The 25087-nt window shown below is 41.4% G+C and overlaps 1 protein-coding gene across 4 annotated transcripts in view; it reads left to right on the top strand.

Moving 5' to 3' along the window:
* Positions 1-25087, top strand: part of PTPRU (protein tyrosine phosphatase receptor type U) — a gene marked incomplete at its 3' end in the record, with an annotated part of 63975 nt that overhangs the window by 14726 nt on the left and 24162 nt on the right. For 3 of the 4 annotated variants that reach the window (XM_074305542.1, XM_074305541.1, XM_074305543.1), the window contains 6 exon segments: positions 16417-16548; positions 22394-22665; positions 23385-23466; positions 23607-23722; positions 23922-24096; positions 24350-24643. In XM_074305542.1, coding sequence (XP_074161643.1) covers positions 16417-16548; positions 22394-22665; positions 23385-23466; positions 23607-23722; positions 23922-24096; positions 24350-24643 — 1071 coding nt within the window. 4 annotated transcript variants of the gene reach the window in all.

The raw sequence follows: 25087 nt of genomic DNA, 5'->3' as shown, positions 1-25087 counted from the left end.
TCAGATGGATAGATACATATAGATAGAGATTAGAGTTAGAGAGAGTCAGAGAAATAGAGTCAGATAGATACAGATAGGGACAGATAGATATGAATAGATAGAAAGTCAGATAGATAAGGCATTTATTGAAATGCTTACAATGTGTAAACATTGTACTAAGTACTGGAGATAGAAATTCACGGAAGCAGAGAGTCCCTTTAAGGAGATTGAGGCAACTAAATGGCACAGTGGTCAGAGTGCTGGGTCTGGATTCAGGAAGATCTGAGTTCAAATATGGCCCCAGATACTTTATCTTAGAACCTTTGAAACTTCTTTGAGAAAGGCAGTGACAGGAACCAACCTGTGAGGTCCAGGTTAAGTTACTTCCTGGATTATGTACCTAATAAGTGGCTGAGCTCTATTTGAATTCAAATTCTCTTGGGATCCTCCTTTTGAAGGGGATGTGAATGTGTGCATGGGGAGGCAGGAGGGAATATCAAAGGATGTTAGTTAGGATTCTGGCTTTGCCATATATAACCTTTTGTAATCCTGGGAATGATGACGCCTTATTGAGTCTCATTTTCCTCATCTATAAATCTGACCTGGAAGGTCCCTTTTAATGTTGCTGCTGTGGATGGTGTATGGGTGAATTACTCTGTGTGAATGAGCCTTTGTTTTCCTATGTGAACATGTGGTATGTATTTTCAGTATATATAGAGTTGGAGCATTTGGGCTCTTGAGTCCCAAAACTCACCCTACCTCCTATGGCCATAGTTCTCCCACTGTAGGCAACAATATCTTATAGTCCATGCTCCTTTCTCTCTTGAACTTTGTTAGGTAGGAAACCCTCCAGGGATATTGTGAGAGGGGACATTCCTTTGTATGGGGGGGTATCCTCCATAATCTTCATTCTTAACCAACCTGTGGTCTCTAACCTTCTGTTGGTCTCTATAACCTTAGTTCTGGGAAAGAGGGGAGAGCCACAACAGGTTTACAAAATCTCTTCTTCCCTTGCCCTTCCATCACATAGAAAAAAGGTATTATTAGTTGTACCGTTATCCTTTCCCACATTTGGGGCTCAGAGATGCGGTGCCCTTACAATCTGGAAAATCCTCATAAAATTTTTTGGCTCTCCTTTCATACCAGAAAAGAAGTCTGAATTATTATGGTATTAAAAGATAAAATATGTTGATATTATGCAATACTATACATATATTTTATGTATTTTTGAGTTTCTAAACTTCTTCTGTGTCGTCTGTGGCTTCCGCAAAACTCTTCTAAAATTCTTAATTTCTTATGCCAACTTGAGAAATATCAAAATCATGGGGAAAGTCGTGATGTGGAAGGGATTGCTATATTTTCCTAAGTCATCTCCTTTATAGAATAGCAAAGCTACTTGAGGACAGTCATTAAGTTTATATCTCCCTTAGTACTGAGCACACAGTAGGAGATCCGTAAATATTGATTGAGTGCTTTAGTGTCCATTTCAAGCTTCCTGCGAAATTGGGGGAAACAGGCTGCTCTTGTCATATTGAATGAAATTGGAACTGAATACTGAATTTCAGTATTCTGGGGAATAGGGCTAGAATCTTCTGCTCTCTTACAAAGAAAAACATCCTCTCTTCTGCCCCGGTAGAGAAAAGACACCCATCTCTGCATATTTTACAGCTTGCTTAGACTCAAATAGACCAGGTATTTAATTTGACCTGGGGCTTGCTCATTAGTACTTGACAGTTACTCTAGAAGCTGGAAATAAATCTCAGCATTCCAGGCTCCCAGATTCCTGTTTGGTCTCAGATCTATAGGTCCTAGAGCAGAACCCCACCTTATGGTGACAACCATGATGGGAGAAAGATCCCAGAATCATAGAGTGTTTGTACTGTCAAGAGATCTTAGGGCTCATCCAGTTTATAGTGGAAGAAAGTGATGGTCATAGTCTGGTTAGAGTATCAAACCCATGTCCTTTGGTCAAACTCAGTCTCCTCCCTTGCTAAAAGTTCTTTTTTCCTTGATCTCTATATGAAGAGCCTGTGATGGGGAGGGGAAATATTCTTTCTCTGGGACCCTTAGAATTCAGCTTTTGGGACCTTCATGGAGCTGAGGTTTGTTTTGGATCCAGAGGCTCCCAAAATGTGTTGGGAGGTCCCTAGTTAATCTGGGCTAGGGGTCCCTTGGGTCAATCTGCATTGGGAATTAACCTCCTCATTCTGGGTTTGGGAGAGTCTGTCTCATTTAGGGCATCTATTATAGGATAAGGGCTACCATCATCAGCTTCTATGAGACTTTGGTTTGGGAGGTGGGGACTCTATTGCTATGTGTTTGTTGGCCTGGGGTCAGTCTGATAATGCTGGAATGGGAAGTGTAGCGAGCTGTCGTCTCCAGAAGCTGCCGGATCGCTCTCTGGGAAGAGATCTGCTGTGTCTACTCAAATCTTTAAGACAGATTCTTCTTCCTGTAGTGAACCATTGTCTCCAGGCAGTTGCTGTTAACTCTTGTCCTTAGAAGTGACTTCCCTTCCTGCAGAGAGCCCCGTCAGGCCTGATGTAATGCAGAGAGTCTTCTTCTTTCTCTGAGAGTCCTCTCTTTTATTCTCCCAGAGAATGGGCGTGGGATAACGCAAGGGCTTCTGGGAAGAACCACCCCAGCCAATGAGCTTGCCCCCTCTATCAAGTCAACCTGAGTTCTCACCTTGTAATTGTCCAGAAAACCTGAATTCTCACCTTGTCACTGTCCAGACAACCTCAGTTCTCACTTAGTAATCCTAACATCTCCCCCTTTCTTTTGATTTAGAACATAGGACAGTCATGACCTTGAAACATAAATCCATCAATATGGGAAGTATTACAGATAATTACATAAATGACCTTGAAACATAAATCCATCAATATTACAGATAATTACATAAATTACATAAGCATATAGTAATCATAGTAACATAACACATGCTAGAAGTATGTAACATAATCATAAATTGAAAATTTATAAATGTCCATAAGTCCATTGTCCATTAGTCTCATCTTGTGTGAGGAAGTCCAATGATTCCTGCTGGTTTTAAAGTTCTTTAACAGTCTTCTTATTATCCATGCTCTTTCAGTGTCAGATGTTTCTTAGATCTTCTCCTTTATTTTGAGGTCTTTCTCTTTTTCTGTCTCTCTCTGATGGACAAGGCGAATATGACTCGTTGGCACCCATCTGATTCTGTAATGCAGAGAGTCTTTCTTCTTGAATCCTGGCTCTGAATCTCCTCCAGCTCTTATCCTTCTCCAGGCCGATCTGCCCTCTGCGCCCAGTGCTGTCTCTTTTTATCCTCCCAGAGAATGGGCGTGGGATAATGCAAGGGCTTCTGGGAAGAACCACCCCAGCCAATGAGCTTGCCCCCTCTATCAAGTCAACCTGAGTTCTCACCTTGTAATTGTCCAGAAAACCTGAATTCTCACCTTGTCACTGTCCAGACAACCTCAGTTCTCACTTAGTAATCCTAACAGGGAAGGATCAACCAGGTTTTTCTAGGCCTTGAGTTAGACTGATATATGGACTGGGGCTAATCTGTCTGCACCCTAACATTGGTGAGGATGGACAGGGAAAGATGAGGGAAGCACATTTCCTAGACTAGGGCCTTAGAATAATTGTGGATGGCAGGTGTTAAAGCTGTTGCCTTGTGAACTACAGGGGAAGGAGTCACAGCCACAAGTCTGGCAGAGGTGGTGGAGGAGGTGCCTGCGTCTCTTTATTTGGCAATCCCTCTCTTTCACGGAGGGATTGGACCTGTGCCGTTTGGGGTCTGTGAACTATGAGGTCAGGAATCTCAGGAGACAGTTTGAGCTCTCTGCCCCCAAGGGCCCTCAGTTTCCCCCATCTTCCTCCTCAGTACCGACAGTAGCAAAGCTTCCACTCCACAGCTAGGCTACCCTGCTGACTCCAGTGTTTCTTACAGAGATGGAAATCAGAAAACAAACAAGCCCAAAGAGCCATTGGTCCACATTGTCCAGGATGCCTCATGCCATAAGACATTGTCATCAGCAGAATGGAAGGCATTGTATAAGACCTCGTATCTCTTAGGGCATTCTATATATTAGTACTCAGTAAACACTGGTTGATTATTTAGTCTTCTTCTTTCTCTGCCCTTATCTCATTGGGTTCTGCTCAATTTTCTGTCTCTTCCTCCCTTGTCTAGGCAATGGTAATTTATGCCATGAACTTCAGGGCATTCAGAAGTATAAGACATGGCTCCTGTAGCCTCTAATAGATTTTATAGGTTAGTTGGGTCTTCAATTCAGTTCAGTATAATATTTAATAAGCACCTCTTCTATGCAGGTGCTGTCCTCTGTTCTAGAGATACATAGACAAAAATAAAATGGCCCTGCCCCAGAGAAGTTTAATGCCATACAAGATGTGTACAGATATACATATCACTATACTGAGATTTTAGGAGGAAGGGGGAAAGGAGAGGAGGGACTATATTCCAGATTTGGGGGCCCATCTGTGCACAAGCAGAAAGGTGGAAGACCAAATGCTGTGTTCCTGGGACATCTGACAGCTAGTATGACTGGAATAGACCTGGGTAATGTATCTATGGGTAGGAAATGAGACTGGAAAATTGGGATAAGAAACTTGCTGGCTTTGGGGTTTAAGAAGATTTTATAGGGGGGCAGCTAGGTGACACAATGAATATAGAACACCTGCTCTGGAGTCACAAGGATCAAATCTAGCCTCAAACACTTATTAGCTGTGTGATCCTGAGCAAGTCATTTAACCTCCATTGCTGCAATCCAGGAGACTCAGCTCAGGCAGTAACTTGACATGGGATCTTGGGCAAATTATTTTCTCTTTCTAGCCCAAATTTCCTCATCTGCAAAATGGGGGAAAGAGGAAGGGGTTGGGCAATTCAATTTAATTCAATAAACATTTCTTAAGCCTCATCAGCTTAAGTACCTTATGTACTTTTTTAAGGTAGGCACTGGGTTACAAAAAAAAAAAAAAAAAAAAAAAAGTGAAAAAATGTTCTCCCTGAAAGACATTACATTCCACTGAGAGATATAATATGTATATAGATTAGAAACTGAATTTTTAATATCCAAGGTAACAGAAAGTGATTTCAACAGATAGAATACTAACAGGGATGAACATGGGAAATGGGCTCATTAAGGAGGTACATCTGAGCCGTGCTTTGAAGGAAAAACTAGGGATTCTAAGAGAAAGAGGTGAGGATGATCATTCCAGATATGGGCCACAGCCTGTGAAAAGCCGTGGAGGTGGGAGACAAATTGTGACAAATGAAAACAGCTAGCAGTCCAGTTTAATTGGAATGGAGAATTCACAAAAGAGAGTAGTATGAAATAAGACTGGCAAAAAGTGGGAAGAGAAAGAAGGCCAGGGATGGAGTTATGATAAGGAATACTTTGAAAGGCCTGTGATTTCATTGCTTAAGGTTACGGCTGTGCTGAATGAATCTTAACTTTTCCAAGCTTTATTAAATGGTTCTGTAGGTCAGTAAGATGAATTAGAATTTAAGAATTGGAAAAGATTTCAAAAGCTATCTGGGCCAGCTTCCTCATTTTATTTTTTAACACATGGGACCCACAGAGGGTTAAGTATCTTATCGATGTTTGTATAATAACTAGCAGAATCAGGAGTTAAATATAGATTCTTTGCCTCCCATTGCTGTGATCTTTCTATCACACCAATAATAAATCTACAGGTTGTGTTATCTAAAAAAACACCAGCACTTAGTGGGCAGACTTATGGTGACGGATCTTTCCACACTTAGCTGTGTTGATTCTCTGATGAAATATATATTGTCCATGGCCAGACAATCCATGCCCAATGATTTTTTTGCTTTGTAGAACCTGTTGGAACTTGTGTTTTGCTGATATAATCTTTAATAAGTGAATCACCTTCATACTCCCATAAGGCACCAGGAGAACTTTAGTAGAGGTTTAGGAAAAGATTCTCGTTATAATCAAGGACCAGATTGTGTGGTAGATGTTATAAATGTTGTAGGAATGCAGATGAGGGAAAGATCAGTGGCTTCTGGAAAATATAGCTAATGGTTATAAAGTACTTACTGTGTGTCTGGCACTGTGTTAAGTATTTGGAATTGTTTATCTCATTTGATTCTCATCATAACCCTAAGAGTAGCCAGTCAATTAATCAATGAATGAATATTTATTAAGCACCTATCATAGGTCATGGGCAGTTAGGTGGTACAGTAGAAGGAGCATTGGTACTGGACTCAGGAAGATTTATCTTCTTAGCCATGTGACCCTGGCTAAGTCACTTTGCCTTTGCCTCAGTTTCTTCATCTGCAAAATGACCTGGAGGAGGAAGTAGCAAACTATGCCAGTATCTTTGTTAAGAAAACCCTAAATGCAGTCACAAAGAATTGGATCCAACTCCAAAAATAACAACAATAATAGCAGCAGCAGCAGCAACAGCAACAACAAGTGTTAGGGATGGTGCTGTGTGCTAGTAATATAAAAAGAGGCAAAAGACAGTCCCTGCTCTCAGAGTCTGCAGTTTAATGAGAGAAACAAGATATAAACAAATATATACAAAGCAAGCTGTATAAAGGATAATTAAAAATAATTGACAGAGGGAAGCTACTTAGATTAATAGGAGTTGGGGAAGGAAGATTTGAAGAAAATACATTTCTGTTGAGTATTAAAGGAAGCTAGGGAGGTCAGTAGGTAGGACAGAGAAGGGAGAGCATTCCAGGGATGGGAGACAGTCAGGGAAAAAATCCCTGGAGCTGAGAGATGATTCCCATCATGTACATGGAATAATCAGGAGGCCAGTGTCACAGAATCACAGATTAGGGGAGTAAGGTACAGAAAGGCTAGGAATGTAAGAGGAGACTAGTCTATAAAGGACTTTGAGTGCCAAATGGAGCATTTTATAATTGATTCTGGAGGTAGTAGGCCTCCAGCCGTTGGAGTTTATTGAGTAGGAGAGTGGCATAGTGGAGCCTGTAATTTAAGAAAATCACTTTAGTGGCTGAATGGAAGGTAGATTGGAGTGAAAAGAGATTTCAATAGTCCAGGTGTGAGGTGATGAGGGGGTTTGCACCAGAGTGGTGACAGAGGAAAGATAGGAAATGATGGATTCTTGGCCAGGGATGGAGTACCCCTAATGAGGGCTGGTAAGAATGAATTTGTCTGGAGCCTTGCCAATATAGTCAAAAGGGTTTTGGACTAAGAAGGAAAGGAAAGGAAAGGACAGGACAGGACAGGACAGGAAAGGAAAGGAAAGGAAAGGAAAGGAAAGGAAAGGAAAGGAAAGGAAAGGAAAGGAAAGGAAAGGAAAGGAAAGGAAAGGAAAGGAAAGGAAAGGAAAGGAAAGGACAGGACAGGAGAGACAGAGAGACACACAGAGAAACAGAAACAGAAAGACAAAGAAAGATAAAAGAGATAGATACAGAAACAGAGACAAAACATCAAGACAAGAAAAAGAGGGAGAAGAAGAAAGGAGAAAAGAAGAAGAGAAGAGAATAGGGGAGGGAGACAGAGACAGAAACACAGAGAGAGACACACACACAGAGAGACAGAGACACAGAGACACACACACACAAAGAGATAAACAGAGGAAAGAAGGAGGAGTATTTGAGAAATGTTGCAAAAGTAAAATCGATAAGCTTTGGTGATACCTTGAACATGGAGGGTGGGTAAGATAGTGAGAAGTCCAAGATGGGTTCTGAGCTCGAGGGACTGAGGATGATGTTGTTCTTTATAGTAATAGGGAAGGTATGGTGAGGATTAGTAGGAGAAGAGTTTAAGGAGAAAAATAATGTGTTGGTTTTGGACATAGTAGGCTTAAAAAAGTCTTCTGGACATCCAATTCAGAGTGTTTGAAAGGTAATAGGAAATGTGAGATTGGAAGTCAGTAGAGAGATTGGAGCAAGATAGATTTGGGAATCATCAGTATTATCCCCATTTTACAAAAGAGGAAACTGAGGCAAACACAGGATAAGTGACTTGCCCAGGTTGGAGGGTGAATGAGGTTTTTTGGACTCCATGCTCAGCACTCTATCTGTGATGGAGAAGTCAGTAAAGGTCCTTGGAGGAGGCTGGAATTGCAGGTGGCAAGGATGAGCCATCTTTCTTTCATTTTGCTACAGCCTGCTTCATGATGTGGTTCCCTTTCTCAAATCTTTGTTTTTGGCAGGTATTTTTCTCCCCTTTGTAAACTTCAGCATTTAGCACAATGCCCGACACATAAGAAGTGCTTAATAAATATTTATTGAGTGCTTGACTGATAGAGGCCTTTCAGCTTCCATTTTTAGAAGTCTGTGAAGATGATTAAAAATGACATAGAGACTCCTGGTAGGAAGAATTCAGAAAATGAGATCAATTTCCATGTGGTAAAATTTTTATTTAATGAGCTCTCTTCACCCTCTTTTTAGAAAAAGAGGATTTCCACTGAGAGTAGTGGAGGCCACCTGTAACCCTGAAACCAAGAGAATTGAGGCTGGCAGATCTTTTGAGCTTATGAATTCAGAACTACAGTGAGCAAAGCAGATTGAATTTATAGTAAGTTTGACAACTAAATAGTGAGACCCTAGTAACCAAGGACCTGAGGAGTTCTAAATGGGCGCAAATGGAAGGGTAAAAGCTCCTATACTTTACAGAGTGGGACCTGACCTTTGTACTTCCAGTCTGGATGAAATGAGGAGACCCAGGATTTCTTTAGGTGAGAATTTTCACTGTCTGTGTGGTATGGTGGAGATCACAAAGTCCAGAAAACAAACAATCCTTGTTTACTGGAAAGTAAGCCATACTTGGATGTAGGGGACTGAATCTGGGATAGTTCTGACACCAGTTGTGTGACCAAAGGCAAATCACTGAACTCTTCTAGACCTCAGTTTCCTCATCTGCAAACTGGGATAACTTCATAATACTTTCCATATCTACTTCATAAGATTTTTATGAGGAAAACATTTTAAAAAAATTTATAGCTCTATGAAAATGGGAATTATTATTTTAAATTATGATAGTGTTTACCACAATGTCTGGTATGTAGAAGGCACTTAATAAATGCTAAGTGCTTGACTACCAGAATATTGATTACTTAAAATATATGTGATGATGGACTCTTGGCCAGGAATGGAGTACCCCTAATGAGGGTTGGTAAGAATGAATTTGCCTGGAGTCTTGTCAATATAGTCAAAAGGATTTTGGACTAAGAAGGAAAGGAGAGATAGAGAGACAGAGAAAGATAAAAGAGATCAATACAGAGACAGAGAGACAGAGACAGATCAAGACAGAGAAAGGGAGAGAGAAAAGAGGGAGAGAGAGAGAAGGAGGAGGAAGAATAAGAAAGAAGAGAAGAAGAGGAAAAGAGAATAGGGGAGGGGGTAGACACACACAGAGAAACTATATATATATACATTAAGTTAGCTATCATAGATAGTCACTAATTATAAGGTAGGAAGAATAGTAACAGGAAAGTCCAGAAGGACTAAAGTGGTGATATTCCAAAAAGGATCCAGTAATAAGACTTTACAACCACTGATATCCATACTATTCATGCAAAATGTATGGATAATAAGCCTGGTGAACTAGAGATTCTAATGCCAAGGGACAGGTTGGACCTCACCTCCCATATCTGGGATGGTATATCTCATTTAAAATGAAAAGAATAAATGAAAACAAGATATTTTATACTAGGGATATACAGGATATCCAAAAAATTTTGGTGTAGTTTTAATCTAGTAAAACTTTCTGGACACCCTGTATATGAATGATCATATGGATTTATAGGAAAACCATATATTCAGGGACCAGAGAAAGAAAGAATGGTGGAGAACGCTTGGATAAAAATGGGAGATTGGAGGCAGAAACAGAAATGATATCGTTATTAAAGTAAATTTTAATCACTTAGAAAGAGGAAATTAATGTGAGTTTTAGGCAATATAACACTATCCCAAGCTCAAAAACATGCCGTAATAGTGGTGAGAATCTTCAGTTATCCAGATATCTGCTGAAACTCTTGCATTGCCATAAAAGCAGACCAGTTGTTAACTTCTTAGCTGGCTTTGATCATTTTATCCTTCAAAAGGTTGAAGAAGCAATAAAGGAAATTGCTGTTCTAAACCCTTGTCTTACTAACTAGAAGAAACTGGTTGCTGGATGGAAATTATTGGAATTTTGTGGGAACAGACTGCCCCATTTTAATAATAATAATAATGATGATGATGATGATGATGATAACAACAACAAAAGCTAGGTAGCGTGATGGATAGAATGCTGCACTTGGAGTCAGGAGGACCTGAATTCAGATGTATCTTTAAATACTTCCTACCTATGTGACTTTGGGTAAGTTACTTAACCTTGTTTGCCTCAGTTTCCTCACTTGTCAAATGAACTGGAGGAGGAAATGGGAAACCACTCCAATATCTTGGCCAAAAAAACCACAAAGGGTCACGAAGAATCAGAGATGACACAATTGAACAATGAAAGCATAACAATTCTGTGTTTGCAAAATACTTTACATATGTAATCACATTTGATTCTCACAACAACCCTGGGAGGTAGATGCTATTATTGTCTTCATTTTACATATGAGAAAACTGAGACTAAGAGGTCTAAGACTAAGAGCTGTATGCTCAAGATCTTACAGCTAAGATCTTAGAGCCAGATTTGAATCCAAGTATTCCTGGCTCTAAGCCTATTGTGCTATCCCCTGTGTCACCTAAATTTGAATACTAAAATCTTCTAAAATTCAAATTTTATGATTTCTGATGGAGAAAGAAAAAAGGGGGACACAGAGATTGATATGCACCCTAAATTTTTGGTGAATAGATTCAGAGTTCATTGAAAGGCTGGGTAGAATCCCATAGGCTAAAATTCTTTAGCAGATTTCAACCAGCGAAGGTGGAGAACTCTCAAAAATATGATTCTAAAGATATGAAGAAATACAATTCTATGAGGAGGAAAGAGTGGAGTTGTCTAAAGAGACTAATGCGGATGCACAGAAAATTTATTGATTAATTTAGATTTTAAAAAGATGTAAACAGAAGATAGAAGAAAGGGCAGTAATAGATGAGGAATACAAACATGTAAACAATTCTGTAATAGTATCAGGAATGCTAACTCCCAGAACAAACTGAAACTTGCCAGAAGATCCAAGAACAAAAAAGATTTTGTGTTTTTTGTTTGTTTGCTTTTATTTTAAACTATCCTGGAAAAAATAAGGACGCTCAAAGATGGGACTGATGCTCCAGGTGGATGGAGCCCTGATAAATGTTGATGGAAGGTAGAAATACTCAGATCTTATTTTGTCTGATTGCTCTTCCCAAGAGGATAGAGAAAAGAAAGAACTTAAAGGGCTCTTAGGGAATTGAATTCCAAGAAAGGAAGGAATAAAATAAAATCTGCCTTTAATAAGTTCCCATGTGGTCCACTAATAAGTTCCCATCTCACTACCAGATACCACATCCCATCATCCCTTCTCTATTATCTCCACTCTAATCTTCATTTCTTCTGTTCTATTGGCTCATTCCATATTGCCTACAAACACAACTACATTTCTCCTATCCTTAAAGAGTCCTCACTTGATTCTATCTATTATTCTATTGTTTTCTTCCCATTTTCACTAAACTTGAAAAAGCCACCTACAATCGATGACCATCTCTCATAGTCTTTTGTTAATCCTCATCCTTCTTGACCTTTATGCAGCTTTTGATACTGATTTTCCTTCGTCTCTTGGATTCTCTTTAGGTTTTCTCTCCTGATTTTCTTTTCCCTGTCTGCCCATTTCTCAGTCTCCGTTGCTAGATCTTCATTTAAATCATTCTCACTAAATATAAATGTTCACTAAGTTTCTGTCTTGGGCTTAGTTCTCTCCACCCTTTATACCAAAGCTTCTTAAACTGTTGGTTGCAGCCCTATATGAGGCTGCATAATTGAATGTGGGAGTCACAAATTTATGATTTATTATCAGTAAATGATTTGTACACTTTTAAAATATAACTATATACCTGGGTCAGGCAAAAAATCTATTTTTTAAACATTTAAAAATTATTAATTTTTCTGTATATTAACTTAAAAATATACATTTCTTTGTGAGTCACGTTGAGAGAAAAATCAGAACAAAAGAAGAAAAACACAGGAGAGACAAAAAAACAGAAATAAGAAGTGAACATAGCATGTGTTGATTTACATTTAATCTCCATAGTTCTTTTACTTGATGTAGGTAGAATTTTCTATCCAAAGTTTATTGGGATTGCCTTGGAATGTAAACATTTATCAGGTAAAAAGGGGTCTTGGGAAAGTTACTTAATCCTGTTTGCCTCAATTTCCTCATCTGCAAAATGAGTTCAAGAATGGCAAACCACTCCAGTATCTCTGCCAAGAAAACATGAAATGGGATCATAGAGTAGGCCTAGAAACGACCCAATAAAAAAAATAAAAATAGTTATTAGCATGTTATATCTCCCATTAGAATGAGAGCTCTTTAAGGCATTATATTTTGACTTACTTTGTATCCTCATCATTTAGCACAATGCGTGGCACATAGGAAGTGCTTAATAAGTGCTTATTGGTTCATTCATTGAGAGAATTAGTATATGTGATTTTTGAGACACTATTAAGTTAAACTTGTGATTTGTACAAATCTGCAATATTTTGAGAAAATTAAATTATTTCTTCAATGAACAAAAATTGATTTTTTTCTCCATCCTATTCCCCTTCCCAGCAATAATACTTGAAAGAATGTAATGAACTAAAGAAGTGTTATGAAATCAGAGAAGGGCAAAAGTGTCCTGATTTTCAAAAAAGGGAAGAGAATGTAGTCTGCAAACTATTGACCAGTGAATTTGATTTCTGGTAAAATTTTATAGCCTTTTATTAAAAGGATGGTTAGTAAATCTGTAGAAAAAAAGATAATTTAAGAGAGGTCCTGTTGACCAACCTCTCAATTTTACTTTGGATTACCTGACAGGGAAATTAGAGGAATGTTATATCTGTCTATCTATTTATCTTACCTAGATTTTAGCAAAGGATTTGATAAAATCTCTCATAATATTCTTGTGGAAAATACAAATAAAATTGAGTTAGATGATTATAGAGTTTTGTATATTCAGAATTAGTTGATTGGCTAATTCTTGTAAATAGTAGCCATTATGGTTTTATATCAACTTGGAGGGAGATCTCTTGTATAGCATTTCAGAGATTTGTCCTTGGTACTCATTAGTGATTTGGATTATGAGATAAATAGTATGCTTATTAAATTTGCAGATGATGGGAATTAGGAAAGTATAATTAAGATACTGGATAACAGTATCCAAAAAAAGATTCCAGCAGTCAAGAACCTGGCCTAAATCTATGTGTGTACTTTCATCCAATCATGCAAATCATAAAACAATTAGCACTTCTCATGTTCTTGGAGATCTTGACATTATGTGGATACCGGTCGAATGTATGGGTTTTTTCCATTGATTATGCCTTACTTTTGCTTTAGGTCTATCCCTTTTTCATGTGATGATATTCTTTATTTCAATTCACCTGAGCAATAATACCTCATTGAATATGTAATGGCCTCTACTGAGATTCTCTAGGTATATTTCTATTGTTCTTTGAATGATTTCCAAGATTAAATTTTCAGACTGTTGTTCATGACTCATAGACAGATAGAATCAATAAAAGAATACCAATAGGCTTTCTTTCTAGAAGGAACTTGCACAATTTCACAGGGTAAGTTTAATCTTAGTCTCCCCCTCCTAGGACCCACCTCATTGTCTATCTGCAGTGGCTGTCTAAAATTTATGTACAAATGGACTAACTCCATGGCATATCCATCTGACAGCACATTAGTAGTCAGGATTATTGGTATTCTTCATCCACTTGATTTTTGCAGGGTAGATTGTAAGGTAAAACTCTCTTCAATGATAATAGGCCTTACTAGGGAATTCTGAAATATTCTGGGGCTTGGGGAAATCAATACAGTGTCAAAACAGCAGCATCTGGGATATCTTCCATGACAGTGACAGGTGGCTTTGATGAACATAGATCTCACTGATTTCAGCCTTTCCCCACTTTTTGGTCTGGAACTGTGTACAGAATTTCTGGTCAACAAACCACTTTTACCAATTGGTACCTTGTTCAGCAACACAGAGACTAATGCCTGAAACAGCTTCATGCCTTATTTGGTATTCATAACCAGGATGTCTTTGAATGAAGTTATTTCTGTTGTTAAATCTTTGAGGGAAACTTGAAAACTTTTGACTTGTGCGTGGAAGATGTCTTGTCATAGGAGAATTTTAAAGGTAGTCTTTGTGCTACCAAATACAATTCTTTTACATAGTCAATGAACAGCAAGCATGGGAGCATTCTGTACTATTTGTACCTTTCAGTCATAATAGTCTTTGTTCTATCAAATACAATTCTTTTACATAGTCAATGAACAATAAGCATGGGAGCATCTTGTACTATTTGTACCTTTCAGTCACTTGTGAGACTAGAAGGATTTGTTCTGTTTTGAACAATACTTATAAAAGCCTTTCTGTTCCCTTCTCTCATCTTCATCACACGCCCTTGATGTGCATGTAGATTATTTGTAGAATATTCTCATAAAATTTTTTTGTAGATGAGAAACTAGTCATGTAGCTTAGCAATTATCAATGTTGTCTTAGTTAATATTTTTTTGGGTTAGAAAAACGTTTATGATTCTGCCCCCACATCCATTCAGTGCCATTTCTACTGCCTCATGCAGGACACTGGGGACTGTGATGTTAGAATACAAAGGTGGTAGCTCCACTGTCATTGAGAGAGAGAAAAAGAGTTTGGTACACACATTTTTAACTGATCTTTCTTATTCTTTTTTATTTATTCATCTTCTATTCAGTTTCATAATTAAATACCTTCAGTGTGATCTACTTTAGTTGGGTCTTTCTATAAATGTGATTTTTCCTTCTACTGCTTTTCACTGTTTAATGCAGCAAGAATGCTTATAATCTTTTCTAACCTTGTTTTTTTTTTTTTAAATAAGATTTTACAAAAGGAATTTTTATTCTAAAACAATGTCATCCTTGGCTGTTATAGCTCATGTTTAGCAAGGTGATCAAATATCTCTCTGGATGCTCTTTGGTCTCCAGATTGTGATGACTGATTTTCTTAGGAAATGCCAATGATCTGTGTCCATGTCGTTAATCCATTTTCCACTTTGGGGAATCAACACCTTGTTGAATTAGAACAGGTTGGGGTTGCTTCAGTTGTATTCCATAGCTTCTCATTTTTATACTTTCTTCTAATTGGTACTGATCTTGAACCAACAAGTCATTGATCTGGCTTTATATTGATAATTGATTCAAAAATGACTTCTACATTGTTAATCAGTAATTTTTGTATGTTACTACCAGAATAAAGATTTTATTTCTTATTATTCCTCTTCCTATCCTTTCCATTCTAGTCAAACTGTTCAGTTATCTATTTCTCATAACAAAATGTTATCTCCTACCTCAGTACCTTTGTATAGACGATCCCCTAAGCATAGGATGTACTTTCTTCTTACCTCTACTTTGTAAAATCTCTAGTTTTTAAAATTACATTATACATGCCACTTTTTGCATGAGGTCTTTCCCAATCTTCCTAGTGATCAGTGTGCCCTTCCTTATGAAATTATGACTTTATTTTGCAGTTACTTCTTTCTATACCTTTTAAACTTCCTCCTACAATGTAAGCTCCTTGAGGACAGGGGAAGTTTTATTCCTTTAACAGATGTATATTTTATTTTATTTTTTATTTATTTTACTAAGGCAATTGGGGTTAAGTGACTTGCCTAGGGTTACACAGATAATTAAGTGTTTAATATTCGAGGCCAGATTTGAACTTAGGTTCTCTTGACTTCAGGGATGGTGCTGTATACATTGTGCCATCTAGTTGCCTCCTTAACAAATGTTTCTTGAATTGAATGAATAAATGAGATTTGGTGGCTGGACCAACTAGGTAGCCATTGAGGTCCCTTCCAACTCTGAGATAGCATGATTCAATGCTATTGTGTTAAAACACATGAGTGATGTAAACATTTCCCGCCTATATTTCTCTAAATAACTTCAAACATGCAGATTTTTTTTTACTCTCCAGTTATGTGTGTGGTATGTGTTGAGTGTGTGCATGTCCACATGGGATTATATTCTGTGGGTGGATTGGCTCCTGAATTAGGAAACACAAGATGTTCTGGGATTTTAGTCCAGCGGTGGGGACTACAATACATCAGTCCAAATCATGTCCCCAGCCTTTTCTTTTACCTCCTCTTCCTCAGTGCCCCCTTTCCCAATTTAATTTCTTACATGTTTTTCTGAAAGTGGAGGTTAAGCGTGGTTTCTACGGACCTCTTGGGTCATGTAGGAGTTACCTTGGAATATTCCAATAATTTGGTCTAATGGTAAACTGGAAGGTGACCGCAAGATGGATTTGAGATAAATTAACTTTCCTGTTTCCACAGCTGGCTGCTCTTTTGATGAAGATGGAGACCCTGTGGCACCATGTGAATATAGTCAAGCCCAATATGATGATTTCCAATGGGAGCGAGTACGCAATGATGCTGGTCCCCGCTTTCCACCAGACCTTCCTCATGGTGAGTCTTTTTCTTATTTTCTTTAAAAAAACGTCTTATTTGATATCTTGTCTTTATATCACAGTTATTTCTCACCTCTACTTCCAAATTGAACCTTTTTTTGGTGACAAACAATGAAGCAAAAATATCTTATACAAAAACTTCATCTGACAACATCTACAGAATCTCTCCTAGTTGTCTTTCATCTCTCTGTCATGGGAGAGGAGATACCTTTTGTTATCTTTTCCCTAAGACCTTTACTGGTTTTTCTATTATTCACAGTAGGATTCCTTTTAATGTACCGTTCATTTGCATTGTTATCATTTTGTCTCTTGTTCTCTTGATTCTGCTTATTTTCTCTGTGCTAGTTCATACACATTTTTCATATTTTTCAGAATTTTATTACATTCATATGCCACCATTGGTTCAGTCCAACCAAAGGACAACCACTTCGTTTCCAGTTCTTTTCTACCCTAAAAAACCTTGTTATGAATGTTTTGGCTAATTTTGGAATTTCTTTCTTTCTCTGACTTTATTTTAGCATGTACCTGGGAAAGGGGATTATTCAGTCAAAGTATATTACTGGTTTAGTTACTTTTATTGCATAATTCAAAATTGAAATCCAGAATAGTTGGATTACTTCCCAGCATTGAGGAGAGCCATTTTCTGCTCTCCCTTCTTCCCTGCTCTATTACCATTTCCCAACAGTGAACCTTCCCTGACCCTCTTCCTTTCTTGTCTTATGTAGAAGCTAGAGGCAACCATTACTGAGACTCATAAAGGCTCAGGTTATCTGCTCTGTGTACTATCAGGTTTCTTGCTAGGGGAGCCTGACTTCCTCTTCAGGAAACTGCGTTCCCCACTCTCACATATATTGCCTTATCACCTCTTATCCTAGCTGGCTAATTTGGACACAATTCTATTTTGGCTCTAGTCTAAAGTCTCTTTCAAGAGAGAGAGACAAAATAAAAGAGATGTTCACTATACAAACATGAATGTGATGCGGTAGGTGATTTATTCCTATTTAAAGAAAGGCATGATAAGCAAAGGGAGAATCTTAGCATGCATTACAGAATGATCAGAGCAGTACTTAGTAACTTGCTTATAATTACCGGTTACCTGGGAGTCAACATTCAAGCCCCATTTGGACATGAATAATTTTTACAAGACTGCTGATTATCCACATTGTCTAATGCTAACCCTCCCTTGGCTATCTCTTTTTCTTTTCTTTTCTTTTCCTTTCTTTTTTCTTTCCTTTCTTTTCTTTTTTGCTGAGGCAATTGAGCTTAAGTTACCTGCCCAGGGTCACACAGCTACTAAGTGTTAAGTGTCTGAGACCAAATTTGAACTCAGATCCTCCTGACTTCAGGGCTGGTGCTCTATCCACTGCGCCACCTAGCTGCCTCTTCCTTGGCTATCTCATTCCTTCTGCTGCTCAGGTACTTCCCAGTGCAAGTGCTTCCTCTTCCTGAAAGACATTGCTATTGAAGGGAAATGCTGCTTCTGTCACTTTACTAGTGGTAGATGTTGCCACTGTGACCAAAAGGCTTCTAAACCTTTTGAGTTTTCATAAGGTCTTGTACCAAAGTAACAAAGACCTCAAATTTTGCCTAGACAAAACGGAAGTAAGAAAAAGGGCTAAAGCTCAGGGCACTCCCTTAGCATACTCAAAGAATTCTGAATTATGGGACTGAACTCAGTGATGAGTTATATGTGGTCAGAAGCCAGCACCGGAGAAATGGTTCCCCTGGAAGTAGGCAGAGGATATTTATCTGGGCAGGATGGATCCTATTTCATTTGCCTTACAGGGAGCTTTCCATGACCCTTTTCCTTTGTTGATGCACAGTGAAATTTCCCCATTTGTACTCCATTGCCCTTTCTCTGATCCTTATCCCTGCTCTGCACAAAATCTTCACTAATCCTTCTTCCTATCCCCCTTTCTCTGCCCCGGAATGAGCTTACTTTGTTTCTCTACTCTGGGAGCCTTTTTGGATTTTTCCCTTCCCCTCAGCAGGTCTTGCCCCTCCATCCTCCTCCAAAAGTTCAGCTGTGAACCATTCTTGATTCTGCTTCCTTCCCGCCACTGTGAGCCTTCTTCATTTCTCCCCTTTGCCCTTCCCGACAGGCAGGTTCATTATGGGGGGATAGAAAGAGCACTGAAGATGGGAGACTTATTTAGCCCCTGTGTGACTTTAGGTAAATGAGTTTATTTCTCTGAGTTTCGGTTTCTTCATTTACTTCATGAGGGATTTGGATTAGATGATCTTTATGGTCCTCACCAGGTCTATATTTATGATCTCCTTCAGTGTTTACCACTCCCTTCTTAGCCTGGTCCCATGATGATCAGGACCAGGCCATTTCTCATACCTCTCCTCCTGCCTCAGTGCTTTCAACTTGTCCATAATCCCGCCAGCCCTGTTTCCATACTTCTATGTGGAATCTGTCCCTTCTCTTTTTGGGGTCCCCAGTCCCCATTCCCTGAGGGCTCCCCTCCCTTCTATAGCTCCCTAACAAATGACATTTTCTGGTTAAAGTCCGACCCCTATTTCTTCCTCTCTACTGCCTGAACTCAAAGCCCTTATGTGTTATCTTTCTTCATTAGACTGTAAGTTCTTTGAGCTCAGGAATTGCCTTGCTTGCTAATATCTGCATCTTTAGCACTTAGCACAGTTACTGCCACATAGTGAATGCTTAATAATTGCTTTATGTGCTTCCTAGGTTGTGTACCTGACCTCAGGATGGCCTTCCCCCACTTAAAAAAATTTCTATTTATTTATCAGCCTCTCCCACTTTTTGAAGGGCAGGGCACAGTTACCATCTCTGTTTCTCCCTTCAGATGTCCTCTGGGCCTGAGGGGATGAGTCACCACGGAATTTGATGGTGGAGAATGCATCTGATGATTAGTCCTGCTGGCTTCTCTCCACATTCTAAGATAGAATCTTCAGCAACCTCTCCAGGGTTAAGTTTGGGGCTGAGCCTTCACCCCAGTCTGCTATGGTCATATTACACAATTTAGAGCTGTCAAGCCTTCTCTGAAGCCTTTTGCCAAACCATAGCTAAAAGCAATCCCCATAATAGCATATTTTACACGTGGCCATCCAGAATATTTAGAGTTAGGGTTAGGGTGGATTGAAGATCTGACAGGAGGGTAGCCCATTCCCATCCCTCCTCTGGGATGGCCCAATTCACTCTGGGACAGCTCTCATTGGGAGGAGGTCCCTTTGCATCGCCTACCCATTAGCTCTCTACTCTAGAAGCAAGTAGAAAAGTCTAATCCTTCCACCTGCTGGCCCTTTCCATAGCTGAACATAGATATTGTGCCCTCGGATGTATTCTCATAAGGGATGGGCGCAAGGTCCTTCACCATCTTGGTTGCTCTCTTCAGTTTTCCTGTCAGAAAGTATCAAAGAGTGTTGGAGCTAGAAGTGCCCACCTCTGAGATCAGCTAATCTAATCTCCTCTTTTATTTAAGCAGATGACCCAGTTTGGGGGAATTGAGTCGTCTTGGGTCACACAGGGTAGTCAGTGCACGGCTGGGACTAGAACGCAGTCTTCTGACTCCTAGTCTGCGAATCTTTTTTTTTGCTCTATCATATTGTATCGTTCTGCAGTGCTTTCTCTCCCTGCCCCTCTCCTCCTTCTCCTTTCCCCAGAAGCTCATGATTGTGGAAGCTTGGAGTCTGATTAAGCAGCCTTTTCTTCCTCCTGAAAATAATTTGGTCCTTTTTTTCTTTTAACATTTTTTCTTGATATCTTTTGTTTTCACATTGCCAACATTTCCAAATATATCTGTTCCTCCTCTCCTACTGAAGGAGCCATCCCTTATAACAAGGGATAGAAAAGAAAGGGTGTGTGTGTGTGTGTGTGTGTGTGTGTGTGTGTGTGTGTGTGTATAAAGCACTTCAGCAAAACTAACCAACCGATTAACTGAGTGTGACAGTATATACATGTTCAACATTCGTAGCTCCTCACGCTGCAAAGAAGTGGGGAACCATTTTCTCGTTTCTTTGTCAGGAATTCCCCTCTCTCCTTCCTTCTGCTGCAAGATTGGAACCTGTCTTGGCTGGCACTGGTAGCCTGTAAACATCCCACCCTTCTTCTTCCTGTTCCATCCTCATTAGGGGTAAGGTTAGAGTTGTCCTAGCTCTCTCCTCAGGGAATATCTAGCTTTTTGGGAAGATAAACTGCACCCTAGAATAGCCAGAGTAGGGCAGAGCATGAGTGTTTAAGGGGGGTCACCAGGACTGGAGTCTAGGACTTTGATGAATTAGGATGAGAAGGAACCAGAGACAGGAAGAGCTGGCTTCTTATAGAGAGGAAAAGAGCAGGAGGAGGGAAGGAGAGAGGGTTAGGCTGGCTTTCGGGTTAGAGGCTAGGGTGGGATAAAAAGAGAACATGAATTTGTTTAAAAAAATCTCTAAGTTCTTCCCACTTTCCTCCTGACTCTGTAGTTCTGGCCTTGGAAAGATGAATGAAATTCCCTTCCAGGGGTGTCTCAGGGGAGTCCTGAACTCTGGAGGTACAAGGACTGAGATGAAAATGAGTTTTTGTTGGATGTCTTCCAAGCCCAGGAGTCAACTGGGATAGCTCTGACTCTTGGCCCCTTGCCACTTGCCTCTTCCCTCCTGGTGGCTTCCTCAGCCACCACTCACCTCCTGCTCCCCGTGGCTTCTTTCCAAAGAACTCTGGCTCCTCGTCCTTGGATCATTACCCCTTTCCTGGGCCCAGTTGGGGCCTCCCTTGTTGACCCCATTTCAGCACTGCGGCCCCTATCCTAGAGGGGTCCTTCTGTCCTGCACTCTCCTCAGAAAGGACTTGTCTCTGAATCCCCCAGACGCAGTAGGATCCCAGATCACAGCCCTGCAGGATTGCTTCCGTCTGACCTTGCTGGGCAGAAATCACCTGCTCCAGGTGGTTCAAAATGAATGGGCTCATCTCCACCCAGAGAGAGGACTGTGGGAACTGAATGTGGATCACAACATAGCATTTTCACTTCTTTTGTTGTTGTTGGCTTGAATTTAATTTTCTTTCTCATTTTCCCCCTTTTTGATCAGATTTTTCTTGTGCAGCAAGGTAATTGTATAAATATGTATGCATATATTCGATTTACATATATTTTTACCATGTTTAACAAAAAAAAAAAAAATGAATGGGCTCATATGCGTAGCTGGAATTGTGAGAGGCAGCTCTATAGAGTGGAAAGAATGATGACTGGAAGTAGAAAGACCAAAATTAGAATTCCAGGCCTGCCACTTATAATCTGTGTGACCTTGGTCAGCATCTGAAACTCTCTACTTCTCTCATCTGTCTAATGAAAGTGGGTGCAGTGATCCAGTTAAGTGGAGTTGGGGATAGAGGGCTGGCCTTGGAGTCCACAAGGTCTGGGTTCAAATGCTGCTTCAAAGACTTGCCATCTGTGCGACACTGAACAAATCATTAAGCTCACAGCCTCAGTTTCTTTTCTTGTAAAATGGGAATAATAGTGACATCTGTCTCAGAGAGTCCTGAGGATCAAAACAAATTGAGACTGTGGCATTTTGTAAACCTTAAGGTAGGCAGTCTCTTAGATCCCTCCCAGTTTAAATGTAAGAGCTGAAGGTTTATTGCCAAAATATACAGAAAACATTTGGTTCCTATTTTGTCCTGTCAGCATTTCTCCTTGACTCCTTTTTCTCCAGCTTCCTCTAGATCCTTCTTGTTTCTCCTCTCAGGGCTCCTAGTCTCTGTGTCCTTGAAGCCTCCTTAGTTGTTGAGTGTTTAATACGTGCATGGCACATAGTAGGCGGTTAATCAATGCTTGTTGAGCATGTTTATTGACTTAGTTTTCTCTCCTCTGCCTCCAAACTGTGAACTCTTCTCATTCTAGGTTCGTACCTGATGGTCAACTCTTCCCAGCATGCTGCTGGTCAGCGGGCCCACGTGGTCTTCCAAAGCCTGAGTGAGAATGACACTCACTGCTTACAGTTCAGCTACTTCCTGTACAGCCGGGATGGACACAGTCCAGGGGCTCTCGGTGTCTACGTACGAGTCAATGGCGGCCCATTGGGCAGCCCCGTCTGGAACATGTCCGGCTCCCATGGGCGTCAATGGCACCAGGCTGAGCTGGCGGTCAGCACCTTCTGGCCCAATGAGTACCAGGTGAGCTGGCCCTGGCAGCTCTGTCACCAGTAAGGGTTAGAGCTCCGTCTGTGTCCAGAGTTGGGACTTTGCCTGAGTCTGGGACACCCAGGTTCGAATCCCAGCTCCTCCGCTTATTTCCTCTGTGACCTCAGACAAGCATCTTAATGCTTTGGACCCCAGATTCCAAGGTCTTTGGGGAAAGCTCCCTGTCTGTGAAGGGTCTTAGATCAGACCTTGGCCTTTAATCACCAGGTGGGCCCAGACCTTGGAGATGCTGTTAGCTGCTCAGTGCTGGCTTTTAAGTTGGGTTGGTGGTCCTTTTGGTGGCAGATTTGGGGTTACAGGGCAGGCAGGACATGGAAGGAATGGTTTGGGATGGAGGCTTGGGAGGGTCACTGAAAGGTCCAAGATTCTGAGCTTCTTCAAGGAAGGAGCACTCACCTGTCTATCCCCAAACCCCAATACGGTACTGTGCACTAAGTTTTTGTCAAGGGAAGGAGTGGGGGGAGGACTGAGGGCTTTGGGGAAGGGGGCAGAGCTCTTTGCCAGCAGAGATTGTTTCATTCTTCGCACTTGTGTCTGGCACCGAGAGTTGTTGTATCTGGCACACAGGGGACGTTTACTAAATGCCTGATGATTAATCCATTGATGGTGGGTTGGGGGAGGGGGAGAGTTAGCTCTGGGGATGGGCAGAGGCCTAGACCATGAGCTTGGTGTTGGGGTCCCTGCCGGCCCAGGTGCTGTTTGAGTCCATCATCTCTCCTGACCGCCGAGGCTACATGGGTCTGGATGATATTCTGCTCTTCAGCTACCCATGTGGTGAGTGCTCCAGGGAGTCCCCCCGTGTCCATCATCCCGGGGTGGGGGTGGGAATCAGAGGGGCCTGCCTCATGGGCGATGGAGGGGAGCCTGGCTCTGCACCCATCCTCACGCCTCATGCCCCTGTCCCCTCTCTCCAGCGAAGGCCCCTCACTTCTCCCGTCTGGGTGACGTGGAGGTCAATGCAGGCCAGAATGCCACCTTCCAGTGCATGGCAGCTGGGCGGCCCTCGGAGGCGGAGCAGTTTCTGTTGCAGGTGAGAGGCTGCCCCCCGCTCTGCCCTTCTCCTCTCCTTGGCAGGAGGGCATCAGGCTGCCCCTTGGGCTCCCTCTGAGGGGCTGCGCCCCCATGGCTGGTGGGCAGACTCCCCAGGACATTCTCCTCCTTCTGGGCAGGGCTCTGGGTGTGGGCTCTGGGCGGGCAGAGCAGTGTCCAGGCTTCTCCTTCTCCCCCAGCGCCAGGGCGGCTTGATGGTCCCTGCTGCCTCCGTGAAGCACATCAGCCACCGCCGCTTCCTGGCCACCTTCCTGCTGCCTGAAGTAGGGCGGGGGGAACAGGATCTCTACCGCTGTGTGTCTCAGGCCCCAAGGGGCGCAGGCGTCTCCAACTTTGCAGAGCTCATTGTTAAGGGTCAGTGAACTGTGGTGAATCAGGGAGAGGGACACGAGGGATCTGGAGATCCCAGGTTAGAGGGTGTCCTCTGGGTGGATTTGATTGGGGGAGGGAGATAGGGTCAAAGGGTATCTTCTTGGTTCCTCCCTGGGTCATGTTCCCACGCCCCCCCCCCATACCATTAGGGATTCTAGAGTTCTGGACATGGGCAAGAGGTAGCTGTGGTTTCTCCTCCACCGCCCTTTCCTGTCTACCTCCTCCTGTTCTCCAGAGCCCCCCACCCCCATCGCCCCTCCCCAGCTGCTCCGGGCTGGCTCCACCTACCTCATCATCCAGCTCAACACCAACTCCATCATTGGGGATGGTCCCATCGTGCGCAAGGAGATCGAATACCGCATGTCTCGGGGCCCGTGGGCAGAGGTACACGCGGTCAGCATGCAGACCTACAAGCTATGGCACCTGGACCCCGACACGGAGTATGAGATCAGCGTGCTGCTCACCCGGCCCGGTGAGGGGGGTACTGGAAAGCCCGGTCCTGCCCTCATCAGCCGGACAAAATGTGCAGGTGAGTGCACTGGACAGGGAGAGGAGTGCCCTCTGGACTGGAAGCCATTGGCAGAGGAGGAAATGAAGCCCGGAGATACGAAATAATTTGCCCAAAGTCTCACAGGGAACCCAAAATCTGAACCCAATTCTGTTGGACTGCCCTGTTTCTGCTCATTCTTGGGGGAAGGCTTACCCTACACAGGAGAAAATTCCCTTTTAAGTATCCTATCGGCCTGAGTTTGTGGCATTTCAAAAGTGAGAGAATTTTTGAAAAGGAGGAAAATAAAGTTGCACCGAAAAGTGAGAGTACATAATACATTCAAGTTTTATCCAAGCCAGATTTGGGAGAAAAGCAAGGCAGAGATACTTTATATAGTTAATATGCTAATTACAAATAGTCTTATTTATTCCTTAAAGGGAGACCTACATTGTTGATATTTTGTGGGCAGATATTGTAGATATT

The sequence above is a fragment of the Sminthopsis crassicaudata genome, chromosome 3, assembly GCF_048593235.1.
Source record: "Sminthopsis crassicaudata isolate SCR6 chromosome 3, ASM4859323v1, whole genome shotgun sequence".
Lineage (NCBI taxonomy): Eukaryota > Metazoa > Chordata > Mammalia > Dasyuromorphia > Dasyuridae > Sminthopsis > Sminthopsis crassicaudata.
This window is presented reverse-complemented; position numbering and strand designations above follow the sequence as displayed.